General features: G+C 40.4%; 1 protein-coding gene across 3 annotated transcripts in view; it reads left to right on the plus strand.

Annotated features, from left to right (window-relative positions):
• Positions 1 to 21,681, plus strand: part of CACNA2D2 (calcium voltage-gated channel auxiliary subunit alpha2delta 2) — a 719,552-nt gene extending 697,871 nt beyond the window's left edge. For all 3 annotated transcript variants that reach the window (XM_048488253.1, XM_048488254.1, XM_048488255.1), the window contains 12 exons: positions 1,842 to 1,945; positions 4,344 to 4,442; positions 5,147 to 5,241; positions 5,793 to 5,840; positions 9,280 to 9,351; positions 11,113 to 11,265; positions 12,855 to 12,907; positions 13,055 to 13,110; positions 14,758 to 14,877; positions 16,173 to 16,287; positions 16,887 to 16,975; positions 18,804 to 21,681. In XM_048488253.1, the coding sequence (XP_048344210.1) occupies positions 1,842 to 1,945; positions 4,344 to 4,442; positions 5,147 to 5,241; positions 5,793 to 5,840; positions 9,280 to 9,351; positions 11,113 to 11,265; positions 12,855 to 12,907; positions 13,055 to 13,110; positions 14,758 to 14,873 (796 nt within the window). In that variant the 3' untranslated portion in view covers positions 14,874 to 14,877; positions 16,173 to 16,287; positions 16,887 to 16,975; positions 18,804 to 21,681. The remainder of the gene's footprint in view (positions 1 to 1,841; positions 1,946 to 4,343; positions 4,443 to 5,146; positions 5,242 to 5,792; positions 5,841 to 9,279; positions 9,352 to 11,112; positions 11,266 to 12,854; positions 12,908 to 13,054; positions 13,111 to 14,757; positions 14,878 to 16,172; positions 16,288 to 16,886; positions 16,976 to 18,803) is intronic.
• Positions 21,682 to 25,939: the final 4,258 nt, after the last annotated feature.

Here is a 25,939-nt window from a genome sequence, read left to right on the forward strand (position 1 = left end):
ATGGGAATTGTAGTTCCTGAACATCTGGAGAGCCGCAGGTTCCCTACCCCTCTTATCAGATCTCAGAAACAAAACAGGATTGGTACTTGGATGGGAGACCCCCAAGGAACACTTTGCAGAGGAAGGCAGTGGCACACCACCTCTGCTTAATCACTTTCTTTGAAAATCCTACGGGGTCGCCATAACTCGACTGCAACTAGATGTCACTTTACTCATACACACATGCTGCCTGTCCACCCAAATAGGGTCCCAAGCAAACATCAAAACTTTAAAACATTTCAAGGTTAAAACATTTAAGACACTAAAACACTGTTTGAAATAAAATGTATGAAATATTTAAACAACTTAAGCATATAAGCAAACAAAAACACACAACAGCACAACAGCCAATAAACGTTAGCGAGGGAATGCGAAACAAAAAAATTAAAAAGTCTTCACCCATTGGCAGAAGACAAAATAGGGGAACCAGAAGAATATCCCTGGAAAGGGAATTCCAAAGTTTCAGTACCTCTACTGATACAGCTCTGTCTAAGTTTCCACATGCCTAACCTCTGGTGGTGGGTTACCTGATTCAAGGCCTCTGACAATGGCAGATAGGTTCATATGGTGATTTGCTGCCCCAGTTGATTAGGGCTTTAAATGTCAATACCAGCATTGGGCCCAGAAGCAAACTGGAGCCAATGTAGATGGAACAAGGACTGAGTCATATAATCCCTATGTCCTGAGGTCACTTGTTTATTAGTGCACACTAGACTCACAGCATGCTGTGCATTTCACTGGTTATGCTTCCACACAGACAATTAACATTTTTCTGTTAACAATTCAGTAACTGTTGCCTTTAAACCTAGTTTTCAGCCAAAGCACCTCACTAAAACCTTGACACTTGTTAGAATGGGCTTATGTTTTATGTCTTCTGGTTCAATACCATGTGATGATTGGTTGGTAAAGGTCTTGGTTGATAAAGGTCTCCCAGAGATTGGACATGACTTTGATTGTCAGAGGTAGCATCAGACCATGTTTATATGAAGTCTTTGGGGTTCTTCCCTCTTCTGGAATTACACACAACTTTCAGTAAGACATCCCTGGGTAATGGGACCCTTGGCACTTATCCTGGTGGACATAATCCACTTGTACTATTTAAGAATTTTGTTACTGCTCAAACAGAAACTGAATATAACTAAGCCTAGAAAGATTTGGAGGAAGATCAGGTGCTCTTAACATTCAAAGAAATATACATTATCTATTGTTACATTTTGACCCTTACATTTTAACTCTTGCCCTAAGAAGTTTCTGCAAGCCTATAATTATCTTTCAAGCCTCACCAGTAGACAGTAAGAGCTACACAGCCCACTGGCTTTATATGCCAGTACACCAGTGGCTTGACAAAGATCTGGTTGTGATGCACCCTTAGAGCTGCAAGAAGACCTGATTTGTCAAGCTGATTTGGAACTCTTCTCTATGAAAAATTACTAAATCCATAGCTGGTGGATTGCATTTCCTTTGGTGTATCACAAATTGGATGAACCTGGTTTTCAAAACAAAAATAATCTCAGTTTTAATTTTTTTAAAGGCAAGATTGTAGTCCTCATAGATATTTTTAAAGAACATTAAAATGTGGCTGTAATGTCAACAGGAATATTTGTAGGTTAGATATATTGTTTGCTTGCATACAGATATATTTATTACAAGCCTATATATTATGATCTTTTGGTATCTCTGGGAGCATTTGGGCAACCTCCACTGAAAACTCTTGTAAGTAATGTTGTCGCGACTTGATTGATGGGGACTCACCTGTACACAAAATGAAATTTATGCTAAAGGAATGTGACATTCCATTTAAGGGCTGCAGAAGATTGGGAAGAATATCGAGAACCCTTCAATGCCAGTTTCTATCGAAGGAGCTTAGACAACAAAGGATACATCTTTAAACCCCCCTGCCGGACTCGTAAGTGTGACCCTACACAGGATCTCCAGACAGATGGGGTTGCTTTGGCCTACCTTCAAATAGCAAGGGATGGTTCTCTGTGTTTGGAATATTTTGTATAACCCTGATGCTCTCTATAGCATCTCTGATGTCTGACTGTGGACTGCAAGGCAATAAACGCTGCTTCAAAGTCTACCATATTTAGTTTTCTTAAGTAAGAACTGGCATTTGGGCAATGTTCTTATTCATTCTTTTTTGCCTTGACTGTGCTAGAGTTCCTGAAGAACTCTCTTGGTGCTGACAAGTGTCAAGCAATGAATTACTTACTTACTTACTTACTTACTTACTTACTTACTTACTTACTTACTTACTTACTTACTTACTTACTTACTTACTTACTTACTTACTTACTCTGCCTTTCTGCCCTCATCAGGATCACCATGGTTTAAAACCATTCCCAATAAAAATATATATCTTTTTTAAAAAATTAAAACCAGACCAAACACATCGTTTTGAAAAACCAAGCAGAAGTACACACACAAAACCATAAAAACAACAATTAAAACATAGATCTGGAAGGAAGGCGCACTGGGGGAATGCCAGACAAAACAAAAAGGGCTTTGTCCACTGGCAGAAGTTAGCAATAGAAGAAGACTATGGGAAGAGAGTTCCAGAGTTCTGGTGCTGCGACTAAGAAGTTTCTGTCTACCTAATCTCAAAAGGCAGGCACATTCAAAGCAGGGTCTTAGAAGATGGTCATAATGGTCAGATGGATCTTTGAGGTTGTAGGCAGCTCCTTTAGGTATATTCGTCCCAAGTCATATAGGTCATTAAGGTTCAACACCAGCAAATTGAATTGATCCTGGAAACAAATTGGGAGTCTTTGTAAACAGGCCAAGACTGGACTAATATGGACCCACTCCAGTAATTTACTTTATTGTATAAGTTACCCACTGCAGAATGGGGATTTTAACCTGGATCTCCCAGATCTTAGTTTAACACTCTAACTACTACATCATATTAGATTTCAATATCATTTAGCACTTTGCACCAATTGAAGTTTCTGAACAGTTTTCAAGGATGGCATAGTGTAGATTGCATTGCAATAATCTAATCTAGATGTAACCATGGCATGCACCACAGTGGCCAAATCTTTTCTACCTAGAATCTACCATAGCTGGCTAAACAGTCAAAGCTGGTAAAAGGCTTATCTAGCAGTAGGCCCACATCCAAGAGCACCTTCAAACTATGGACCTGTTCCTTCAAGGATAGTGTAGCTCCATCCAGAACAAGTGACACTATAAATTCCAGGCCATATAAATATCAGTTCACCAACAGTATTTCCATTTTGCTGGGCTTACATCTTGCTAGCCTGCATCCTCTCCAAAACTGCCTCCAACCACTTGTTATGGGGTTCTACAGCCTCCCTGGGATCAGCCAAAACTGCAACATAGAAATAAATATCATCTGCATATTGGTGACATGTCATCTGCATATTGATGTATTGTCGAAGGCTTTCGTGGCCAGAATTTTCCCGCCTATGTGCGGATCAGCTTTCTTCTGATTGGCTATTGTGTTGGAGCGGGAATGGTAGCTGTTTTTCACGCTAAGCTACATTTATGTGCGGCTTCGACTTTTTTAGCACTCTTTACCCACACAGCTGCACTGGCACGAAAGTCTAATTTTAGTTTAGTTGGCACAGAAATCACGTTCCACGCAGCCACGTTTCAATGTAGCCACCACCAGCGCGAAACAAAAAAAAGGGCTGGACGTGCATCGCACACAGCCCACAGTGCTCTGATTGGCTTGAAGGCTCCACGTCACTCCCTACAGTGGGAAAATAAACCTAAATTCTGTCCCCTGATCCTCCCCACTGATCTGGCTTTGGCGTGTGTTTTTTAAAAAGGTGCACTTCCATGCAGGTTCTTAAAAAACATGTGATAAGGGGGAGAGGGAGCACCAGAACCGGGATGAATCCGTGTTCTGCAGTTAAGCAGTGGGGAGTTCTTGCTGAAATCTTGATATTTCGTGTGAGTATCATGTAATTAATTGACTGTGGGGAATCACCCTATATTAACTTTATATCGACTAAGGCTGTTTCAGACCCAAAAACTGGTCTCAAATTAGATTGGGGGAAAATCCAAACAACACGCTTGATCTAGGAATACTTTTTCAATTACTTGTTCAATTACCTTGCTCAAGAATAGAATATTTTATGCTGGTCAATAGTTATTCACATCTCTTGGGTCCAGAGTAGGCTTTTTTAGCAGTGGATGCATCACAGCCTGTTACAAAGTTGGTATAATCACTTTTGTAAAATCACTTTTCAAAGTTGTTATAATCTCTTTCAGGGATGCATCCATAGGTTGCACCCTATACCATAACAAACAGGATGACAGATGTTCTCTTCTCTCTATAGCCAGCTACAAAGAACCAGAGATGGAAAATAGCACAGTTGGTATCCTTGTTAGCACTGCAGTTGAGCTCAGCTTTGGCAGGAGGACTCTGAAGCCAGCAGGTAAGAATGTTGGTGTGTTTTTAATGTCTTTTCCAGAGTGACTATCTTGTCTTAGTTCAACGCAAGCATTCTGAAGCAGTTCTAAGCTCTAGAAGCCTACCATTATTTGGGCCTCCCACTTGGTTGATGTCTGAATTACTCTAGACTTTTCCACAAACCAAGCCTTCAGTTGATCTGAAGTTACAAGAGGCATCCTCACCTCATGCATCAACACAGTTATCCTAGCTAGGAGGCAAATAGCCTATTGGACTAGGCTCCTTCTAATCCAACAGAGGGTTTTTAATCATTTTAATATAATGTCCAAGCAAGTTAACAACTTCTTCAAGATTTATGAAATTAAAAAAATATATTAGTGGTCATTATCGCTACTCACCAAAACAGTAGTAGTGTGGTAAAAACTAGCTCTGATCTTAGCTAACTATCTGTTAGTTTTGGGAAGGAATAAGCAATTGCTTTTCTATTCCCCGCATTCCCCTTTTATCTTGTCCACCCCTCATTCTGAATAACTTGGAAGAAACAGCATTTCTTGCTTCTGGATGAAAAAGAATATACACTGGAGGAAGAAGCTGCAGTGAAAACATTACATCTGGCTTCAATAGAGACAGTGGTTTTCATCATCTACCAGTTATCACTTATATGAGAAGGGTATAGGTCTTTCAGCAAATGAAGGAAGTTTGTATAAACTTCAGTTTTCTTTTTGCCAGTGGTTGGAGTGAAACTTGACCTGGAAGCCTGGGCAGAAAAATTTAAGGTCCTTGCAAGCAACCGAACGGAAAGAGATCAGCTGGGAACACGAAGGGTAGGTGGTGAAAACATCCTCCTGGGAATTTGTAGGATTTGTATTTTGTGCATCAGGTTGGTGGAGCAGAGGAGTATGCTAGCTAGATTTCTCAAAATTCTTTTAATTATGTTAAGTACAACAGCTCATCAGCTGTTGGTGACCTATCAGGGTCCCTCCTGTGATTTTGGATGAATCCCCAGAAGGTATCTGTGGCTGAAATCAGACTCATTAACCAACTGTGCTTGACAGATGGCCATCCAGCCTGTGTTTAAAAACCTCCAAAGAAGGAGACTCCACCACCTTCTGAGGCAGTGTATTCCACTGTTGGAACAGCCCTTACCATCAAGAAATTATTCCTAATGTTTCGGTGTAATCTCTTTTCCTGTACTTTAAATCCATTACTCCATGTCCTAGTATCTGGAGAAGCAGAAAACAAGCTTGCTCCATCTTCAACATTGCTAAACTTTATTCAGTGATGATTGCATGAGAGATGTTTTGAATCAGACTAGAAGCATAATCCAATCAAGATTGAGGTGCCTTTTTCATCACTCATTTTATTTTATTTACAGTGTGACCCCTCCACAAGCTGTGAGATGGACTGTGAAGCTAATTACAAGGCAAGTGTGTAGCATTCTGTGCACAGCTGCCTCCCAAACTGGAAGCCTTCTGAAAACCAAACTAGCCATGACCAGGGGGGAGCAGGAGGGACCAGAGCTTATGCATGTGTTCACTTGTTCACATCTGACCCAACTCCAGTAGTAGAAGTAAGATGGATTGGATACTAACAGCAACAGAATGAAGCCAGTTAAGACAACGGAGAGAAAAAGTTTTGCTCCCCTTGCCCACATGCTCCATGTTTTCTTAAAAGAAAATGAAAATATATCCCTTACATGCTACCTTTAATGTGGACAGATGGACTCTTGAACACTGTACATCAAGCCCTAAGTCATTTCTAGCTTGGCCCCAAATTCAAGGTTCAAAAATCAAAATACCAATTTTGAGTTGAACACTGGAAATATAATAACATACCATATATCTCTGGGGGTTTTCTTAATGGGCATCATATGAACTACTGAAAGAAGAAGAAGAGTTTGGATTTATATCCTCCCTTTCTCTTCTTATAAGGAGACTCAAAGGGGCTTACAATCTCCTTTTCCTTCTCCCCACCCACAACAAACACTCTGTGAGGTGGGTGGGGCTGAGAGAGCTCCAAAAAACTGTAACTAGCCCAGGGTCCCCCAACTGGCATATGTTGGAGTGCACAAGCTAGTCTGGTTCAATCAGATAAGCGTCCACAGCTCAAGTGGCAGAGTGGGGAATCAAACCCGGTTCTCCTGATCAGAGTGCACCTGCTCTTGACCACTACACCACACTGGTGTAGTGTTTCAAACATATACCAGATTGTAATTCTGTATACCTCCAGTCCTTTTCAGGATTTGTTTCCACTGTTGCTGTTTCTTGCTGGTAGACTCCCAGTTCCTTGATCCTTACACAAGGGCAAACACCAGGAGTGTTTAGGAACAGAGGAGAAGATGATCCTCCCACACATCTTTTCTGAACTGCCACTAACCTGAGCACTGTTTTTCTCCAGCTTGCCTTTTTGTTTGGAGAAGGAAGCAGTTGAAGGACAAAACCACTGGAGGGTAAAAAAAAAGTCATTAGACACAGGAACATACAAAGCTGCCTTAGACTGCCAGGACATTGGTCTGTCTTCCCCTATTTATTGTGACTTGCAGCAGCTCTCTGGGGTCTCAAGAAGATGTCTTTTCCAGCCCTGCTGCTGCTTAACTGGAGATACTAAGAAACAATATAAAACCTTATATAAAGCAATATAAAATATAGAACTATGTGCTGTACCAATAAGCTGTGCCAGTCTTCCACTGTGCCTGGGATTTTGCCTTGCTTCAGTATAGAGGCTCTGGCCAATACTTTCGCTGGGCTGATCCATGGCCAGTGGCATTCCTGCCTAGGGACAGGGGGTACCCTATGTCCCCGGGCGCCCCCCATTTGGTCACATGGGGGGGCGCCAACATTTCAGGGTCGTTCGTGTGTTTTTAAATGTTTTAAGTGTTTTTTCACGTTCCGGCCTGCAGGGGGCGCATTTTTAAGGCTAGTGGCACCAAAATTTCAGGGAACCATCCAGAGTCTGTCCTGATGATACCACCCAAATTTGGTGATGTTTGGCTCAGGGGCAGCAAAGTTATGGACCCCCAAAGGGGGTGCCCCCATCCCCATTGTTTTCAATGGGAGCTAACCTGAGATGGGGGCTACCCATTTGAGGGACCATAACTTTGGTCCCCCTGAACATACCTTCACCAAACTTGGGTGGAATCATAATAATAGTTAACAGATGATACCCTGAAATTTTGGTGTCACTAGCTTTAAAAATACACCCCTTCCAGGCACCCCAAGAAATTTGCCCAAGATTCTTTGTTTTGCAGTGACTTTACTCCATTGTATGATAGGCCTGTAAAATTTCACTGAGGTGTGTGGAGGCAGGCTGCAAAACATTTTTTTTGAAGATAGAGGCACTGCAGACTTTCTCAGGTGAGTATGGCTCCAGGAGGGCTACTCCTGGTAATAGCTATCCAGGTTTGGAGATTCCCAACTTTTCTTCTGGGGGTTCAATTTTATGGACCCCAAAGAAATTATTTTGTTTCCCACGTTCCTGCCATAGAAAGCCTGTGGGCCTGGAGTTTGCTCAGATCTCTCTCAGCTCCTCCCCCCCCACTCCAGAAGCTTAAAGGCTCACTCGCCAAGCTTGGGATTGCTATTACTCAAGGCGCCTCTTGGAGCCACCTTGAAAGTCTGGCACCTCTATTCTTCAAAAATGTTGCAGCCTGCCTCCAGAAATTCCTCATTAGCCACAATGTTGAGCAAAGTCTCTGCAAAACAAAGGAATCTTGGGCAAGAATTTGGTGGCAGAGATTGCCTGGGAAGTGGTAGATGTGGATTTTTAAAGCTAGTGACGTACCAAAATTTCAGGGTATCATCTGTTACTTTATATTCTTATTAGATGCCACCCAAGTTTGGTGAGAGGTATGTTCAGAGGGACCAAAGTTATGAGGTCCCTCAAAGTGGAATTAACCCCCCATCTCAGGTTAGCTCCCATTATGAAAATGTGCAATAGGGGATGGGGGCAAATTCCGCATTTTCAGGCATCCATAGCACTTCATGCTGCCCCTAGAACCAAACATCGCCAAAGGCTTGGGTGAGATACATCATCAGGGCAATCTCTGGATGATGCCCTGATAATTCATGGAAAGCTGCTAGCTTTAAAAATGCATCCCTGCAGGCTCGAAAAAACACAAAAAAATACGGCCCTTACAAAAAAGCCAAATATCCTTGCATTCGGGGACATTTTGTTCAAGGTTATTTGGGCAGGACATGGTGGACAATTTTTTTGTCGAATGTGCCATCAAATTTGCCCATAGATTCCAGTTTCAAATCTGCTATTTGTTTCATTTTGGAATCTCAACCCTCAAAAGTGATGCTTTTGAGAACTTTTCAGGGTGGGGAGAATCCACCCCAAACAGCATCACTTTGTGTTTTAACGGGGGACTGAGGAACTCCTTTGGAGTAGGTTAAAAGAAGAATCTGAAGCTCCCTAGACTTTAAAACACCATTGAAAGTGATGCTGTTTGAGAATTCAGATTCAATGGGAAGTGTTTTGTGAGATATGATGGTTTGACTAGCATGGGAGTGATTTGTGAGAGCTTTTACATGCTTAATACCCACTTGCACTGAGGCAGCACTTTCTGTTTCTGGCAGGCTAACAACCTACCTCATATGGTTGTTGTGATTAGGAAATTAGGAAAAGAGTTGGTGGGGAGATAGCCATGTATGTTTTGATGGGAATGGGAGGTGTTTTGTGAGCTGGTACAAAAAATCATTGTTTGGTCATGGTGGGGGAGGGTGGCCGCCCATACGCCGGGCGGGGGGGGCGCCAAACTCAGGTTTTGTCCCCGGGCGCCGATTTGCCTAGGTACGCCCCTGTCCATGGCCAGAGCCTAGAAGCTATTGAGCGAAAGTTCAAGGTGTTGTTCACTTTTTCAGGACCTCCTCTGCGTTCTCATTGATGATGGGGGGTTTCTGGTGCTCTCCAACCAGGAAGATGATGCGCCCCAGGTAATATGCTTGTTTCCTACAGAAATCTAAGGGTTTGGATGGTACACAAACAGTTTGTCTAGAATTTTTCTAGTTACACAGCAGTTAAATAGTTTTATTTATTTCACAGTGTCATGTCCAATATCCATGCCATATATCTTCCTGTTAGTTGTTACCTAGTGGTCAAGTGGCAGATACTTTTGTTAAGCAGTCCAACTAAGTGTTCTCCTGGACAAAGTTGAAAGTTTGTTGTTGTTCAACAGCTGTTGAAAGTTTGCTTCCCAAGGTGGAGTTAGACCCTTGCTTTGTTGGGGTGGATTCTAGACATCACAGCCACTATTTAATTATGTCTACTTAACCTTTTTCCCCTTGTGTTGTTTGTTCATTATTTAATGATTAAATAATTATTCATCATTTAATAATAATCAAAATAATCAACAGCATTGGTACAAAAAGTAAGGGGAAATACATAGTAATGCCATCCCCATGAATGTTACTGGATTCTTCCACAACTGTGCAACAACCTTTTACTGTGCCCGAACTGGGACCTTCAAGGTCTTCCCTGTAAGTCTCCTCAGGTAGGAATGGGAACCCTGCATGATTAGAATGTTTAAAAAACTCTGTCCTAAGAAATGATGAATTGGAAATGAAGTACAACTTTTACTGCTACCACAACTTTTACTGTCTGATATCTTTTCTCATTGCTGCTCTTACTTCCTTTGACTCTCCCATTGGGAACAGCCTATCTGGGGGACTACTCTACTTATCTTCCATCTGTCTCCCCTTTCCTCTTTTTTCACAAAAGCCAAGAACTTCATAAATAGCTTGCTATTTTTCCCAACTGGTATATTTGTCCTTCCAATTGAAAACCTTCAAGATTATGGGGATGCATGTCTTATAACTGTTCATCATATCCTTTACTGAGACATGCAAAGAAACTGGTATAAAATAAATTATGCTTCTCTCTGCCCCTGAACTTTCCCACAAGAAATGATGTTAAATGCTAAATCAGCTACATTTACTATAGGGCCATGTACTTCCTGCTCCAACCTCTCTGACTGAGGAAGATAGTTAGGGGCTGCAATGAAAGCTTCCAGGAATAAGAAACTGAGGTATTTGTGTTAGAAAAGGGCTTTTTTCAGTAAACTCTGTACATTTTAATGTCTTGATAAATCATCACAATCAACATTTACAAATGAAATAGTATTGTAAAAATTAATTTGTATTCTTCCACTTTACAAGTAATTTGGGTTTTTTAATAGATTTTTTTAAGTGGGTAGAGAAATTGGTTAAAAGTGGGGGAGAGGTCCTGCCTGGGTCTTTGACCGGAATCATCCAGTTAATGTGAGAAGGTTATTCAGTGGTGAGGGGGAGAAATCCTGTTTATGTTCAGAGATTTTTACTTCTAGGACTCAGCCTTGGAGTTTAAAATAAACTCCTAAACAAAGGGCTACTGAGATTTTGACACAAATTAATAAGGTACGAGGTCTCAGACTGAGAAGTGCATGTACTATAGGAAACCATCATGAGAAACACTTCTACCAATGCATAAAATAAATGAACGGAACGTGTAAATAATACAGCGTATCACCGCTTAACACAAAGATGAATTATGTAGAAAGTAAAATCTTATCTAAAGCCTACTCTTTTTCTCTTTCTGTGAATTAAGAAAGGATGGTTTTGCTTGTTGCAGAAGCAGGGTCCCTCTCATGCCTGTGTGGTGCTACTGAAGAGGAACATTCCACTAGAGTCCAGATAAAAATTATGATGTTGTATTTCCAGGTGGGAAAGTTCTTCAGTGAGGTGGATGCTCATCTGATGTCTGCTCTCTACAATAATTCTTTTTTCACACGGAAAGAATCATACGACTTTCAATCTGTCTGTGCTCCAGAAGCTCCAAGTAACACAGGAGGTGGCCCACGTGGGGTATATGTAGTAAGTAATGGCTCCACATTCTGAAGCCTTGCCAGAAAATAATTTCACATTTATGTATCAGCTGTTGTTATGCAGTCACAATAACAGCTGTGTACTTAAAGGAGCACCAAAGTTGTTGAGGATAAGAAGAAATTTATGCTGTACTCCTATTTTGAAAAAACAGAAGAATATTTAATAGAGGTAGGAAATGTTACAATTGAATGAAAGTTTTTAGATAGGAAATTGTAAAGTCTGTGAAACACTATAATCTAATCCTAAGAGTTTTTGTTAAGTTCTGGTTGTATATACATGTGTATACAACTATGTAAGTATCAAAAGATGGTTTGATCTGAAACTTGGAAGATACTATTATAAGAAAATGTATCATGCAATGTGATTGGTGATGGAATGAAAAATTGCCACACAATGTGGGCAAGCCACAGAATAAGCAACTCATATATTTCGGCCACCATATCAAGCAGCCAGCACACAGTAGTCTTTCAAGCAACTTCTGTATGGTAGCTGTCAGGCAAGAATTCACTCTGATTATTAGTGCATTGACAAAAATCTTTGTGAGAAATATCAAGTATGTGCAAACCTACTAATACCTATGAATTACCCAACAACACTTCCCCTTTTCCTTTCACCCACACATTCAGTTACATTGCATCTGAGTACAAAAGGAACTGAAATTTAATTTGTTGTTTACCTCTGTTCTGGGGCAGGGTGCTCTGAATTTTCTTCCACTAGTTTTATTGCTGTTCTGCAGACCACTTGAATGTACTATGAGCCATGACTGGTAGCCTACAGACCACATTTTTAGAAGCACTGAGATATTTCAAAAACTTCATTTTTGCCCAAGTTAAGTAAATGTGGGAGGGGGGTGTTGAAACTTCAGTTAGGGAGAAATTAGCATCTGATGAGGTCATGTTATTGCAATTTATTTTCAAGTCTTTTCAAAACATTATTGCCATACATTTTTTTGTCAGTAGGCATCCTTGTCATATTTGTAGTCAGGGTTGGTTTGATAGTCATGAAATGGTTTGCCTGATTGCATCGTGTAGCATTGATCCATATGTATAATTATTTGTAGACACTTTATCACTGGCAATGTACCACAAGTAAAAAACATTTTTAATTCTGCAATTTGTGAAAATAGATCATGTTTGCACACAGTCAAGATGCATAGAAATCCAACAAAAAGTTAAAGCGTTATGAATAGTTTACAGAATCCTTCTGGCTTTATTCTTGATTTTTAGCAAAATGTAAGTGTGATGGTTTGTGCTTACAGGAGGAATGTTCACAAGTAGCACTTTTAAAATTCAGTGTCACCTTACGTTTATCCCTTCATGGGAGCCAGCAATGTGTTGTGGTGAAATGGCAGACTCTAATCTAGAAAACTGTATTTGTTTTTCCCCCTCTCTACATGAAGCTTGCTGGGTGACCTTGGGCTAGTCACAGTTCTCTCAGAACTCTGTCACTCCTGCCAGCCTCACAAGGTGTTTGTTGTGGGGGTGGGTGAGAAGAGAAGGCAAACAAAAACCGCTTTGAGACTCCTTATAGTAGAGGAAAGCTGGGTATAAAACTGAACTCTTCTTCTTCACATGCAGCCAACCATGGCAGATTTCCTGAACCTGGCTTGGTGGAGCTCAGCCGCTGCATGGTAAGTCCTCCTTTTGCCACAGAACAGAAATGCAACATGAATGCTGTCTCTACATAGACAAAAAGACCCACAAGCAAGAAGTGTTGAGATTAGTGACATGTACTTATTTTCTTCTGTAATCACCTAATGGTCATTTGTTTCCCAAAGGTCTCTATTTCAGCAGTTCTTGTATGGGCTAACCTACAGCAGCTGGTTTCAAACAGGTATGTTCCCTACTGGTTCAATCCATCCAGTCTCAAAAAGATAAGCAGGAGTGAGAATACAATAGACAAGTGTAGATTAGTTAGATTTAGGAAAAGGAAATGGGACTGAACTATACAAGATTACCAGTAGTTTTTCCTTACTTGGGAATTCAGATTCTTTGTTGACATTATTCCCTACAGGAGCAGAATAGTACATAAGTATTTCATTGGATTCATCTAGAAAAGTTCCATATTTGTTTTATTTTGCTATATTAGGCCATTTTTCTCAACATTGTGGATGTAAGGCAGCCATTCAGAAGTTTCAAAATTGTTTAGAGTTAGAATATAAACCTCCAAAGAGGCTGAGGATCAAATTCCCTGCTCAACCAAAGCCCAGTAGCCACACCTGTAGTTTTTCCCCCCAAATTAAATCTGAATGGGACAACAAAATTATTGTCTGTTCTCTAAACACTTATAGAATAAATATAGCAAAAGGTTACTGGGCTGGATCGTATTACGTGTAGACACAATGGTGGTCATGGGCGCAGTTCTTTCCCACCGTCCCTTGCAGTGACGTACGTATAGATTTTTTATGGGGTGGGTTCAGTGATTGAGGGCTTTCTGGCTGTTTTCCATTCCATGCATTGTTTCAAGCAAGCCCGGACAGGTAATAGGAGGGGATTGAACCCGAGAAACTCCCCCCCCCCTTACCTACATCCCTGGTTCCCTGAGATATTTAATAGCTGTGTCATCACAGTATTGCAGGAGAAACCAGGGAGGGCAGGAGGGTAGTGAGAAAGACCCACAAGAACCTTTCAGTCCCACACTTCTGTAGGATCTGTAGGCTATCTTACAACAGCAATCGTGAGTATGCTAGCCCCACTGCCTAATAAGAAAATCTGTTCTTACCTGTGTTGGGTCATTATTTTGTGTCAAGTGCGATAGAGCTACTGTGAGCTAATGCAGGGTCTGATCATTATTTGGAATTGTTGGTTTGGAGCAAGGGGGCATCTTTCTATAGTCTTGTGCTTTATTTTTGACCCAGTAACAATCTTTGCATAATTTTGTATTAAATACACACCACCCAACATTGTATGAATAGGTATTTAGAAAACACAGTTGCATTAGCAATTATATTGTGTACCCAAGCACCAAAATGCACCTCAAAATATATTTTGGCACACTACATTATATTTATTGAGGTGCATTTTGGTGCTTATAATGAAATAGCTGAGTTTAGTTTCTGCAAAAAGAAAGTGTCGGGAAAAATTTACAAAGGCATTTATGATAAACGGGTACAGTGATACAAATTCATCATTAAAAATATGTTAATCCGGAATAATGGAGAGGGATAGGGAAAATGAAAGAATAACAACTAGGAAGATGGGAAAATACAATATCTGTCCAGAGCAGTAACAGAAAGGCATGTATCTTTTTAGTACAGAACATACTTCTGGGTAATGAAAACAAATTTAAGCTAATGTTAGGCTTAACAGAAAAAACAAGCAATAGATTACAGGGTGAAATATAATTTATTTCACAATTATCATTCAAATATTGTTTTTTTTAAGGGTGGGTTATACATAGGTAGAGAAAAGAAGTTAATTTGTATGACTCAAGAAGAAGATACTATGATCTCTGTTGAGTATGTGTTGTATGTTTTAATAGAGGATGTTGCAGCAGACAGCATGGAGACCAAGGAGACCAGCTGCATCATGAAGCAAACCCAGTACTATTTTAGTACAGTTAACTACACGTACAACACCATCATTGACTGTGGATAAATCTTCTTCAGTCGGGTCGATTATTGTTCTGCTAGAAGGTTTCACTTGCTTTACAGCGACCGAAGCTGTTGGCATCCAAATTGCTGTGCTTATCCCCAACATCACACACACACACGCGGCTTCGAATTATAACTTTTTTACCAAGGTTTATGGTAACTGTCACAGAAACTGATGGGAAGCTATGAGCACATTTTTATGTAAAGAACCAGAGATACTTTGATGTGTCTGTATGCTTTGATAGTTTTCCAATAATAGGCCACCTTTCTCTGAACAATTGAGGACTAGCCAGTATGTTGTAGTTAAAACACTGGACTAAGATCATGGGGACCCAGATTTGAATCACTACACTGCCATGGAAGCTTGTTAGGGGTCGTTTCCCCACTTACCATCGACCACCTTTGCTGCGCGCTACTCTCAGCGCGCGTCATTTCTGGCACGCACCTGGACTTCCCCACAACCCCGCGCTCTGCGCAGGGTCATCAAAAGGCGCCGTTTTGAGGAGCGCCAGGAATGACGCGCACTGAGGGGGTGCGAGAGCGGCAGCATCGGGGCAGCTGCATGTGTCGCCGCCCCTGTAGTGGGGAGTGCCGTGGGACCCCGCGCTACTTGGAGAGAGTAGCGCGCAGCAGATGGTAAGTGGGGAAACGATCAGGGTCAGTCACGTTCTCTCAGCCTAATCTACCTCACAAGATTGTAGTGAAGATAACATGGAAGAGGAGAGAACAATGGGAGCTGCTTTGGGTCCCCCTTAGGGAGAAAGGTGGGGTATAAATAAAGTAAATAAATAAATAGTCTGTACTTATACATCAGTTTTTCTCAGTTTCACCTATCATAGTTTTTTTTCCTCCAAACCTTGGGAATTGTAGTTCAGTAAGGATGCTAAGAACACTTCAAGAACCCTATCCTCCCTCACAGAACTACAATTCCCAAAGTTCCATTGAGAAGAAACAACCACTGAACCAGTCAAAGTCTGATATACCCTGAGAGATCAAGATGCTACAATATTGCTTAGCAATATAATGTATGCCTGCAAATACACAAGAATTTATGCCCTCCACTGTCACTGTCACCACCACCACAAATTACATTTCCATTTGGAATGGGAAAGTGGTGCATAATATGCATCTGTTGGACTTGGGTGTCTGTACCTTAAGTATAAAAAGTGGCATGAAAAGCAGCCCTCTCTTTCCATAAAGAAAACTGTAACCTATATAGGTAATCTGTAAATTGTACAAAGTTGGTAAAAATGGCAGGATAACAGCATGTGTCACAAAAAACCTCACTGCTTTTTTTTTCTTCTCCAGGCTATTCCATGCTCAAAGGCTTGCCAACACCAACCTTCTGTTTGTTGTAGCAGAAAAGCCAATATGCAGTCAGTGTGAATCCACCAAACTTCTTCAAGCAGAAGTTAAGGGTATCCTTTATTGCAAAATACAGAATCAGCTTCAATAAAATGTTTCTATGGAGTGCATTATGACACATGATCATCCACTGCTGCATTTCTGAAAAACACTTTCCCATATCTATTTCCTGTGTTTATTTTGACATTCAAATTACAGCCATACGATACGAGTCACAGAAGGCTGTGGGGAGGGGGGGGAGCTCAGAGGCCGTTTTAACATCATCCCCATTGCCACCAACTCTGTCCCATTGTTTTAAATACTTTTCCTCTATTCAGACTCTCAAACTGAGAGGTGAGGTGGGAACAATAAACACTGTGGCATTTTCAGGGGAAGAATCAGGTGACATGGGAATGGTTATTATGAATTCTTTCCCTTCTGTCTGCTGGCTCTCAGGTACCTTTGGCAAACACCCATTGAGGGACCTATTTTTGATAAAACAATGGGTAGTTATGCCCTTAGAATCACGAAGAGTATACTAATCCTTTCTTGGTCTTTCTAAATGATGGCTGATTTCATGTTCATGCACTCCATGTTTTTTTTACCCTACTCCTCTTCCATATCCCCAAAAGTTTGTTACAGGTGTACATGGTATTTCCTTGACAATGAAAAGCTCCACCACGAGAACCCAATCAGTGTGAGTTGGTAGAAAGGCCACGATATCGAAAAGGTCCCCGCATCTGTTTTGACTACAATGCAACGGTGAGTAGAGGAAGACTGGCCCATGGATGCTAGAAGTGCAAGGATATATTGTGGATGTACTCCACTGGAACAGTACTGTGGGATTTATGAGTAAATGCCATAGCCTGCCAGCCGAAACATCAATTTTGCAAGGTGGTAATGTTTCTCACCATATCAGTCCAGGCATCTCAAGAAACACTGAGAGGAGGAGATGGTACCTCTTCAACAAATCTGCCAATAGCACATAATGAACCCCCAGTTTCTGAGAGAAACTGTTGGATGAACATTTTTAATTGTTCATCCCTTCCTTGCTTTTAAAACAGACCATTGTCCTTTTTAAAGATTCAAAGATACTAGCTTGGATCCCATAGAAAATTTCCATTAATAGAAGGAAGGTGATGGTTGCTGATTCCCCATTCCTGCAGCAAACACTACGCTGTTATAAAATGGGGTGCTTGTCCCACAGCAGCCAAATGTTAGGCTTCAGAATAAGAAAGAAGAGGTGAGGAAATCCTATCTTGCTGCCAGCAATTCTTAACATCAGTGAAGATTTACTGTATATACTCATGTATAAGTCGACTTTTTCAGCACATTTTTAATGCTGAAAAAGCTCCCCTCAACTTAAATTCGGGTGTTATACTGAAGCATATATGGTAACTGCATGTAGCTAAGCTCTGATTGTGTAATCCAGGGTCCATTAGGGGGAGCTAAAGAGCTCAGATTTTCCATATAAGGAAGGAAAGGCTCCATTTCCTCAGAATTGTTGAGGCCTGTATTTCAGATATGAGAATGTTTGTATTAATTGTTGAGAAGGGGATATTGTGTTTATATTGATTGACTATTAGTTTGTATTTTGGTTTCCTGTTATAAAATGTTATAATAGGTGCTGCCTGTAGCTGGAGCCAGTCAACTTCACAGAGTTCAGTTAAGAGGCCTAGAGCCTATATACAGCTAGAGAGAATTGTAAAGGACTGAGACTCTGCTAGTCTGTTTTGCATAGCAGGCCAGAACTATTGTATATTGATTATTGTTTCTGTATTGGTTTGCCATATTTCATTGTTATACTGCACACTATTGTTTATGAAACAGAAAACAGATTTAAAGTTTTGTTTGTTTATGAAGTCTGTGGTGATGAATGTTGCAAGGGGTCACAAGGTGGGATCAAACTGTCCAAAGACTTGAACTCCTTTTCCATTTCTGATAACATCCCTCTTAAAATCTAAGTTGGCTTACATTTGGACATACAGATGAGGAGGAGGAATCCAGTTTTGAAGGATTTTAACTCTTGTGTTTTAGCTTGGTTGCTGATTGAGCTAAGGTTTTTTGTACTTTTAAAGTTATTGTTCAGACCATATTGTTCTTGTTGTCCCTCTTTCCCACTTACAGAGCTAGTTTACTGTTTTACTTTAAAATAAATATTCAAAAACATTTAACCTATTGATGCCTCAATTAATGTAATTTTATTGGTATCTATTTTATTTTTGAAATCTACCAGTAGCTGCTGCATTTCCCACCCTAGACTTATACTCAAGTCAATAAGTTTTCCCAGTTTTTTGTGGTAAAATTAGGTGCCTCGACTTATATTCAGGTTGACTTATACATGAGTATATACGGTACCATGTGATATAAGCCATTCAGATCATATGGTAGTGGGACAGAGAAAAGCAGACTGGGCCAGGAATTGTATGCAGAATGGTCAGTAGATCCGAAGATCATTGTTCAATTTTTTTTCAAGGAAAAATATCTTGAAATGTGTACTGATTTCCTGTGTGAAAGCAATTGGGATATTCTTGACCACATATGAATGAACAGATCTGATAGAACTTTCTCCCACTTCTTGTTTCCACAGGAAGATACCTCAGACTGTGGCAGAGGAGCATCCTTTAGACCTTCCTGGAGAATCTTGATATTTCTGCAGCTCCTTCTCCTCTATTTGACTGCCTGTTGCAATCCACTGCCCTCGGCATCTTGCCTTTGAAACATCCATTTAGTCCAGCCCATCCATATTTGTTTTCTGCACCATCTCCATCCCTCCAGACTTGCCAAAGGAGGGCAGCTGCCTAGTCCCATCAACTCTGGTTACACCTTGGCATTACTCATGAGGAAGTTCTTTCTTCATTCAGAAGTTCAGAAGCTATTTTCATTGTTTGTTTCTCGTTTCCTCCCATCCTCTCCTTGCCCGTCCAGTGTCTCTGCACAGCAGGTTGTGCAAACACAGAGCTCTGAGCAAGACTTGGGGGAGCACGAACCGCCACTGTGACCTTCTCCGCACAGTGAACATACTTGAGCTTTGATTCATTGCTCTTCTTTCCACCCATTGAGCTGTTGGCCAAATAAGAAGAACAATGGCCTCATAATTCTTCCCCATTGAATCTGTTGAATTCTGGGAGACTTTTATCAGTTTCATCAGGAGGGGTCTCATCATTTTGTCTTAAAAGTATTTAACCAACAATGTTGACAAATTACTATTGTGTTTGAAACAATTTACCTTCCCATCCCAATCATGCAAACAGCAACTACAAAAATCAATAGAGCAGAAAAAGTGGTATATTCTTGCCAAATTGATTCTGTAGTTTAGTTAACTTTTCAGCCAATTCCAGTGGCTTGTTAAACTCAAATGAATCGTAAGATGTCACCGCAGCATTTCCATTCCACCCAGTTCGCGCTGTGCTTTCCAAGGCCATCGTTGCTAAATCTCTCATTAGTTAGATCCATCTCAGATCAATTTTTAAATTTATTATGATTTTATTTTTAGCCTGAAGATTTTAAACTAGATCTTTCTACATCTAATTTCCAAGCATTTTAGCCTGACAAATTATAATATTTGTTGTCAGCAACAAGGACACAAAGAAAAAAAGGATTTGACTTGAATTTTATGGTCAGTATTATTTATTTAAACCAATAATTCCATACTAAGAGGACTTGCAGACTGATCAGGGGAGAAGGCTTTGTGTCAAGATTCTTATGCACACCATTCTAGTAACCCTTGCATGGTTGGAGGGGAACAATGGTTCTATCATCAGCAAAATGAATACCAAGGTACAATAACAGATATAGCCCACATCCAACATACCATGTCTCAAATAATTTCCTTGCCTGGGAATGTATTGATTTATCAAAAAACCACAATTATGTCTCCTGCTCTTCAAAACACTACAAACCCTTTCCTTGTGATTTCTGCTGTGTCCTGTCCTTGAGGAGGACTTAAGGTGAGGCTGGCCAAGCTGAAGGTGACCTTATTCCGAGTCCACAGTGTCCCTCTGTTCCCCTAACAGATACTTTCTTCCACCTCTGACTGAAACAATATATGCTGAACCAAACCAAGAAGGTGGTAGCCAAAGGTTTTCTTCCCAACTTTGTGTGGAATTGTTATCGTATCTTTACAGCATCCTCCAGCCATTCAGTACCAGAAATACAGGGGTGAATAAGAGCACAACTAAGCCCTTACAATCAGATCTTCCACAGAGTACCAATTATTTTCCACATACTTTAAAAGAGAAATGTAAAAGTACTGTGTTATCATGGAAATGACATCCATCTCAAACACACAGAACCCTTCCAGGTGGCTTTGCAGGTAACATCCCATGTCTGGGATTATTACTGATGACACAATCTGATGACACAGTCTATCATTTTCTGTACATTCTGTTCAAAAGCTACCTTCTTTTTTAGGGCTCGCACTGGCTGCGTTACTATGGTTCACAGTAAATATCCATTGTGATTGCATCATCACCTCTGCACTTAGAGTAGCCAGTGAAGTTTCTACTTTGTTCGGAGCAAGAGTCATAGTCCAAGAAATAAGTGCAACATTATACAGCGCACTGTGCTGCAGATTTAACCAGCAGAAAACAGTTCATTACAATGGCAGGAACTGATGAAATTTACAACAGGATTATGAAATTATGTGTGGCAGCACTGCACCCTGTTTCAACATCACATATCATAGAGCCCAGTCAAAAGTTGTTTCCCACATACTGAATCTAAACATTTACATTCTAACTATTATGAGCAATGAAAGTGTTAAAAGCTTCATTCTCTTTATTATAAGGAAACCTGGAAAGCAACCAATGGTCTGGTTACTTGAATCTGCAAGTCTGTAAGCAAAAATATGTCCTAGTTTTATTGACAATTTCATAATATATTTAAACAGAAGTGTTCTGTGTTCCTGGTTTGGCGCTTTAGTGCTAAACCAGAATTGCCAGAGAGTTGGTTCTCCAAAACCTTATGCTGTCATCTGAAATCATATGTGATGTAAAATATTCTACATGTGGTGTTCCCACAACTATATTTTATTTCAGTACAGATGGCAAGAGACTCACATAGAAGTGGTTTTTCTTTAAAAGCTTTTATGGGGCTGTAACTGCCTGCTTAAAGAACATCCTTGACCATATCTGAAGGAATATTTCTGCAGTCTGGTATGATATGAGTGACTAAGGATAACATCAGGGTCAGACTGCTAAAACAAATGTGATCATATAGTGCAAATGGATGCAAGAGGGAACTGTCTATTGCAGAAATGTGTGTCTGAGAGATCTGGAAGTAGACCTTTGGCACATGAACTGCAGTGTGTTTGCTTTATTTCCACTGATTCTAGTTCTTGAAAGTAGGAGAGTGATTTCAGTTCTCTCTCAAAAATCAGCTTTACCATGATTCTATTTCATGTGTCCCCCTTCCTCTGGCTATCCTGTTGTCCAAAAGATGAGTAAAGTGTCTGAAAATCCTCTCCTTCCAAGTCTCTCACTGTTTCTTTTTTCCACTGGTGCTAAAAATAATAGTTTTGCATCATTGGCCTTGTACAGAATTACAGAGAAATAAACTGGGAAGTTATAAATAGCTCTAGCTGATATAAAGTAGAGAGCATACCGTTATTCCTTGGATATATTCCCAGTACTAATCAATTTTACTGGTTGTGGATGCACTCCCAGTATCTTGCTGGTCTCTTTTAAGTAGAGACTGCCAAATTGTGCCAAACTGTGTGACTGTTTTGTGATGTGGGCAACTGTTTCTAGTGTGTTTGGCAGAAACCCCCAGGCCTATTCCACTTTAGTCTGACTGAAACCATAGTCTCCCTTGTGCAATTTTGGCTGTGACTCTGATTGGTTACTGCTCTGGAGCCAGGGTACTCCCATAAGGTGTACCTCATTAGCAACAAATATTCAGGGATGGAGCACAAAGCATCTGGAGTCAGTATATATGACCTGCAATGCTTATCATCTGGGTGGGGAAATCTAACATTGTTAAAAGGCCTTTCCATATTTTTGAATACTTTACTTTAGTGGCAGTTCAGATAACAAGTTGGTTGCTGTCACAAACTTACTCAAGATCCAGCTTAATGTCCAATGGGATCAAATGGAAACGTTTCTGATTGGTGTAATGCCCTTAAATATGTTGTTTCTAAACTATATACCTAACAAAACCTAATCACAAATGTATTTGGTGCACTCTACCTCCTATACAAATTCTTTCACAATATTATGAAGGCTAGTCTTGTCCCTGGAGCCCAGATTAGCCAGGAATAGGTAATAAGAAAAACAGCTTCCTGTTTGATCTGCACAGATGTCCCTTAAGGAATCAATATATTGTTCCTCCCTAGGTTGAGCTTACTTTCCCTTGCCTTACTGTGAAAAGGACAGTTGGGTGTGCTAACAACTTGAGCATTGTTTCTGTCCTCCGGCTTCCCCACCTTACATCCCCAACCAACAGCTTCAGGTGGATTGTTACACTTTTAAAAGCCCTATATTTTTTCATGGCATTAAATTAATTGGTTCCTTTTAAAGAAATACATTTTAATGCTGAGAAACCTGTTTTGGGGAGGAGTGGGAGGTGGTGTAACTATGGTTTCCCCAAGCTTCATCTAGGAGAGCAGATGCTACAGCTTCAGTGAGTGTCCTTCTACAGTGTCTGTGTGCACTCCATGGCACTAGCTATTTTCCACACTGAGGGTTATAATTTGAGAGCAGAGCTGTGGGACAGAAGAGAAGATGATAGGAGTTGCTGTTTGAAAATCACTCAAGACCCCTTGTACGGTAGCTGTGATGAACCAGCAGTTGCTCAGCATTGCCTAATTTGTATCTTGTAGTCTCCCTGTGACTTGCAGTGGTGCAATAAATTGCTGCATATGTTTGCATCTCTGCTACACCTAGTAGTTTAGAGATTTCTAATGCTAATGACTGTGGCATTTGATGATATGCAGTTGTAGTGCATTAAACACCAGATCACCTTGTGGCAATTAGGAAAGTGGATTCTTGTTTCTGTAGTACTGTTTGCATATCTACCCTAACAGCAGCTTTATATTTTCCTGGCTCCTGGCTATGGCCTCCTTTTCAGAGGAGAATGAAGACTGCTGAATAGAGCTCTGACAATGGAAGATCTCCACACCACCCCAACTTAGGCAGAGCACAAGTTGCAACATGGCACAATTTCCACTTTCAATACTTGGCCTGGGCATCAGAGTGGATTCAGCCTCTCGGGGGCCTAGCAGGGAATACCAGAGACAACAGAGATGCTGCCCTGCTTCAATTCCTTTCATGTTTGGAAGCTATAGAAGCCTTGGTTAGGTGTTACTGGTCAGTGCTAAGGCAAAAGGAAGGCTTCTTTTACCAGTTAACTCACACATCAGGTCAACAATACCCCTTCACATTTTAATGTGTCACAAGAATGAGGCGAAGACCTTGCTTCTCAAAGCTTCAGAGCCAAAACAGGCAAGTATGTGGATGGTGAACTTTTCTGACAATGAAACAGGCTGAGAAAACACGGCCCTGAATGCAATGCATGCGGATAATTCTTTTTTGTTAAGATCTGCTATGTGCATGGAATGATGGCATTACAGAACATGCAGGTCAGAATGTGGAAAGAAATACCTTGGTTATTTCCCTGCCTAGTGATTTTTGCCTTTTAAGAATGAGACCTTCAAATATATTCATACATGTTTATGTGGCTGATCTACCAAACATCTAGCTCTCTCCAAATGACCGCTCAGAACTATAGATGAAGGCTGGAAATCCCAGCCCCAGTACAGACTGTTATCTGTAGGATATTCTGGAGTTCCAGTAGTCAACAACTCCAATTGCTGCCTCTTACCATTAGAGCCACCCAAGTATTGTCTGTGGAGCCACCCTGGGTCAGTTTATATAATGAAATAAACCACTAAGGCTTCCATTTGTTCTTCAGCTTTGTCCATGGAAGGTTGATTAGAAGGTACTAAACTTATAGAAGAGAAGCAGATCTTAGGAGAATAGAAGGGAGTCCAGAGTTTGCCCAAATAGCTGGCCTTTTACCTCCAGCCTAGTACAATAGGTAGTCTCACAAAACATAATAAATGACCCTTTAACAGTAGACAGGTGGAAATACTTTCCAACCCCTTCAGATGGAAAATGGTTTCTCAAAATCGTAGCGAGATATCTATGTTGGTATATGTTTTGGGGGGGGACCCTTTGTAACACTAAAGGTTAACCATTATGACAAAGAATTACATGGGATTAACAGAGAGGTCATGTTTGTGGTTGTGAACATCAATCTGATTTCTGGAATCCTAGTGAATAGGAAACATGGGCGGAGAGAGGGTAAGGCTAAAATATACATACCAAAAGGAACTCTTGTGTAAACCTGGAACCTAATCAAATAGTTGAGCTAGTCAGTCCCATCTAGGGAACCTCGTTCTAGCAGTCCCATAAGGTCTGAGCAGAAAGTTTAACTTAGCCTTTCCTATGTTCTGTTTGTTTTCTCACATGTGGTTCACAGTAGTGAGAGGTAACAATGACTCAGACCACTGAACATGTTAGTTAAAAGGGGTGGGAAAGGGAGGGGGAGGCCCATGGCCTTAACCAGTCTTGGAAGTTTGACTCCAGAGCCAAGAGGGCAGGGAGGTGATTCACTAATTAATGACAAGGTTAATTAAAGGTCATTTTGCTTGTAGCTTCTTCAGTGTGTGTTTGGTTATGTCTATGGGAACCGTGTTTTGACCAGATGGCTGGCTCTGTGTTACCGGGAGTGTATGTAAATCTGTAGTCTAGTCGGGTGCTGCTCATTTGAGAAAAATGAAAAAAATATACATAACTATAAATAAATATATATTATATTTTAAGTTAAAAAAAGAAAAAAGAAAAGCAACAAGTAGTTGTTCCTACAGCTGCTGGGATCGCTCAAATTCCTATCATTCTTCATCTAAGATGTTTTCTTTCTAATGATTCAAAATGGGTTTTTTTAATTTTTTTGTACAGAAGAGTTGAAAAATTTAAAAGACTAAAATCTTTGTAAAATATTGTGCGTGTGATTCCTTGTAAAATATTTTCAAATTGTTTATTACAGAGGATCAGTTATTAAATAATGTTCATATTTTCACTTCAAATGTGGTGGCTTTTTACTGGTTTGCAAAGCGGTAAGAGTGGGTGGATCACAGGTACACTCAAGTATAAAGGTCTGATATTTGCATTTTACAAGCCTGTTCAGTGAAAAACAATTAGAATTAGTGGAATCTCCAGTCCCAGTTTGGTCTAAAAGTACTGTTATAAACTGCTGTCAGAATTGGTGAGGCTGAGAAGCTGGATTTCTGGCCACTAATTTGTAGCATGTTGGTTTTTTATCTAAACTGCTTTCCGTGTGTTGGTTAAATAAAATAAGTTAATTACTGGTAATACCCCCTTCTGAGAGATTACATCATAGGTGTCATGGCTCATTTTGAAACTACAGGCGCATTCTTTCTTTGTTCCTTTTTTTTTTTTTTTTTGCTGTATTGGATGTATAGTTTGTGTCATGATGGCCACAAGTCCACCAAATATCAGACTGAGGTCCAGATGTGGGCCATCAAAAAAGCATGCTTAAAACAACTTTAAAGCATATTACTTTAAAACAACTTAGATATATTTTTCAATAATCATCATACACACAGGAAGGTGCTATTATCTTACATGATATTGCATGTATTAGAGGAGAACTGATACATATTCTTTGTTTATCAGCAGACATTCCTCCAAGTATACTGGCATT

This window comes from Sphaerodactylus townsendi, linkage group LG03, assembly GCF_021028975.2.
Source record: "Sphaerodactylus townsendi isolate TG3544 linkage group LG03, MPM_Stown_v2.3, whole genome shotgun sequence".
NCBI lineage: Eukaryota > Metazoa > Chordata > Lepidosauria > Squamata > Sphaerodactylidae > Sphaerodactylus > Sphaerodactylus townsendi.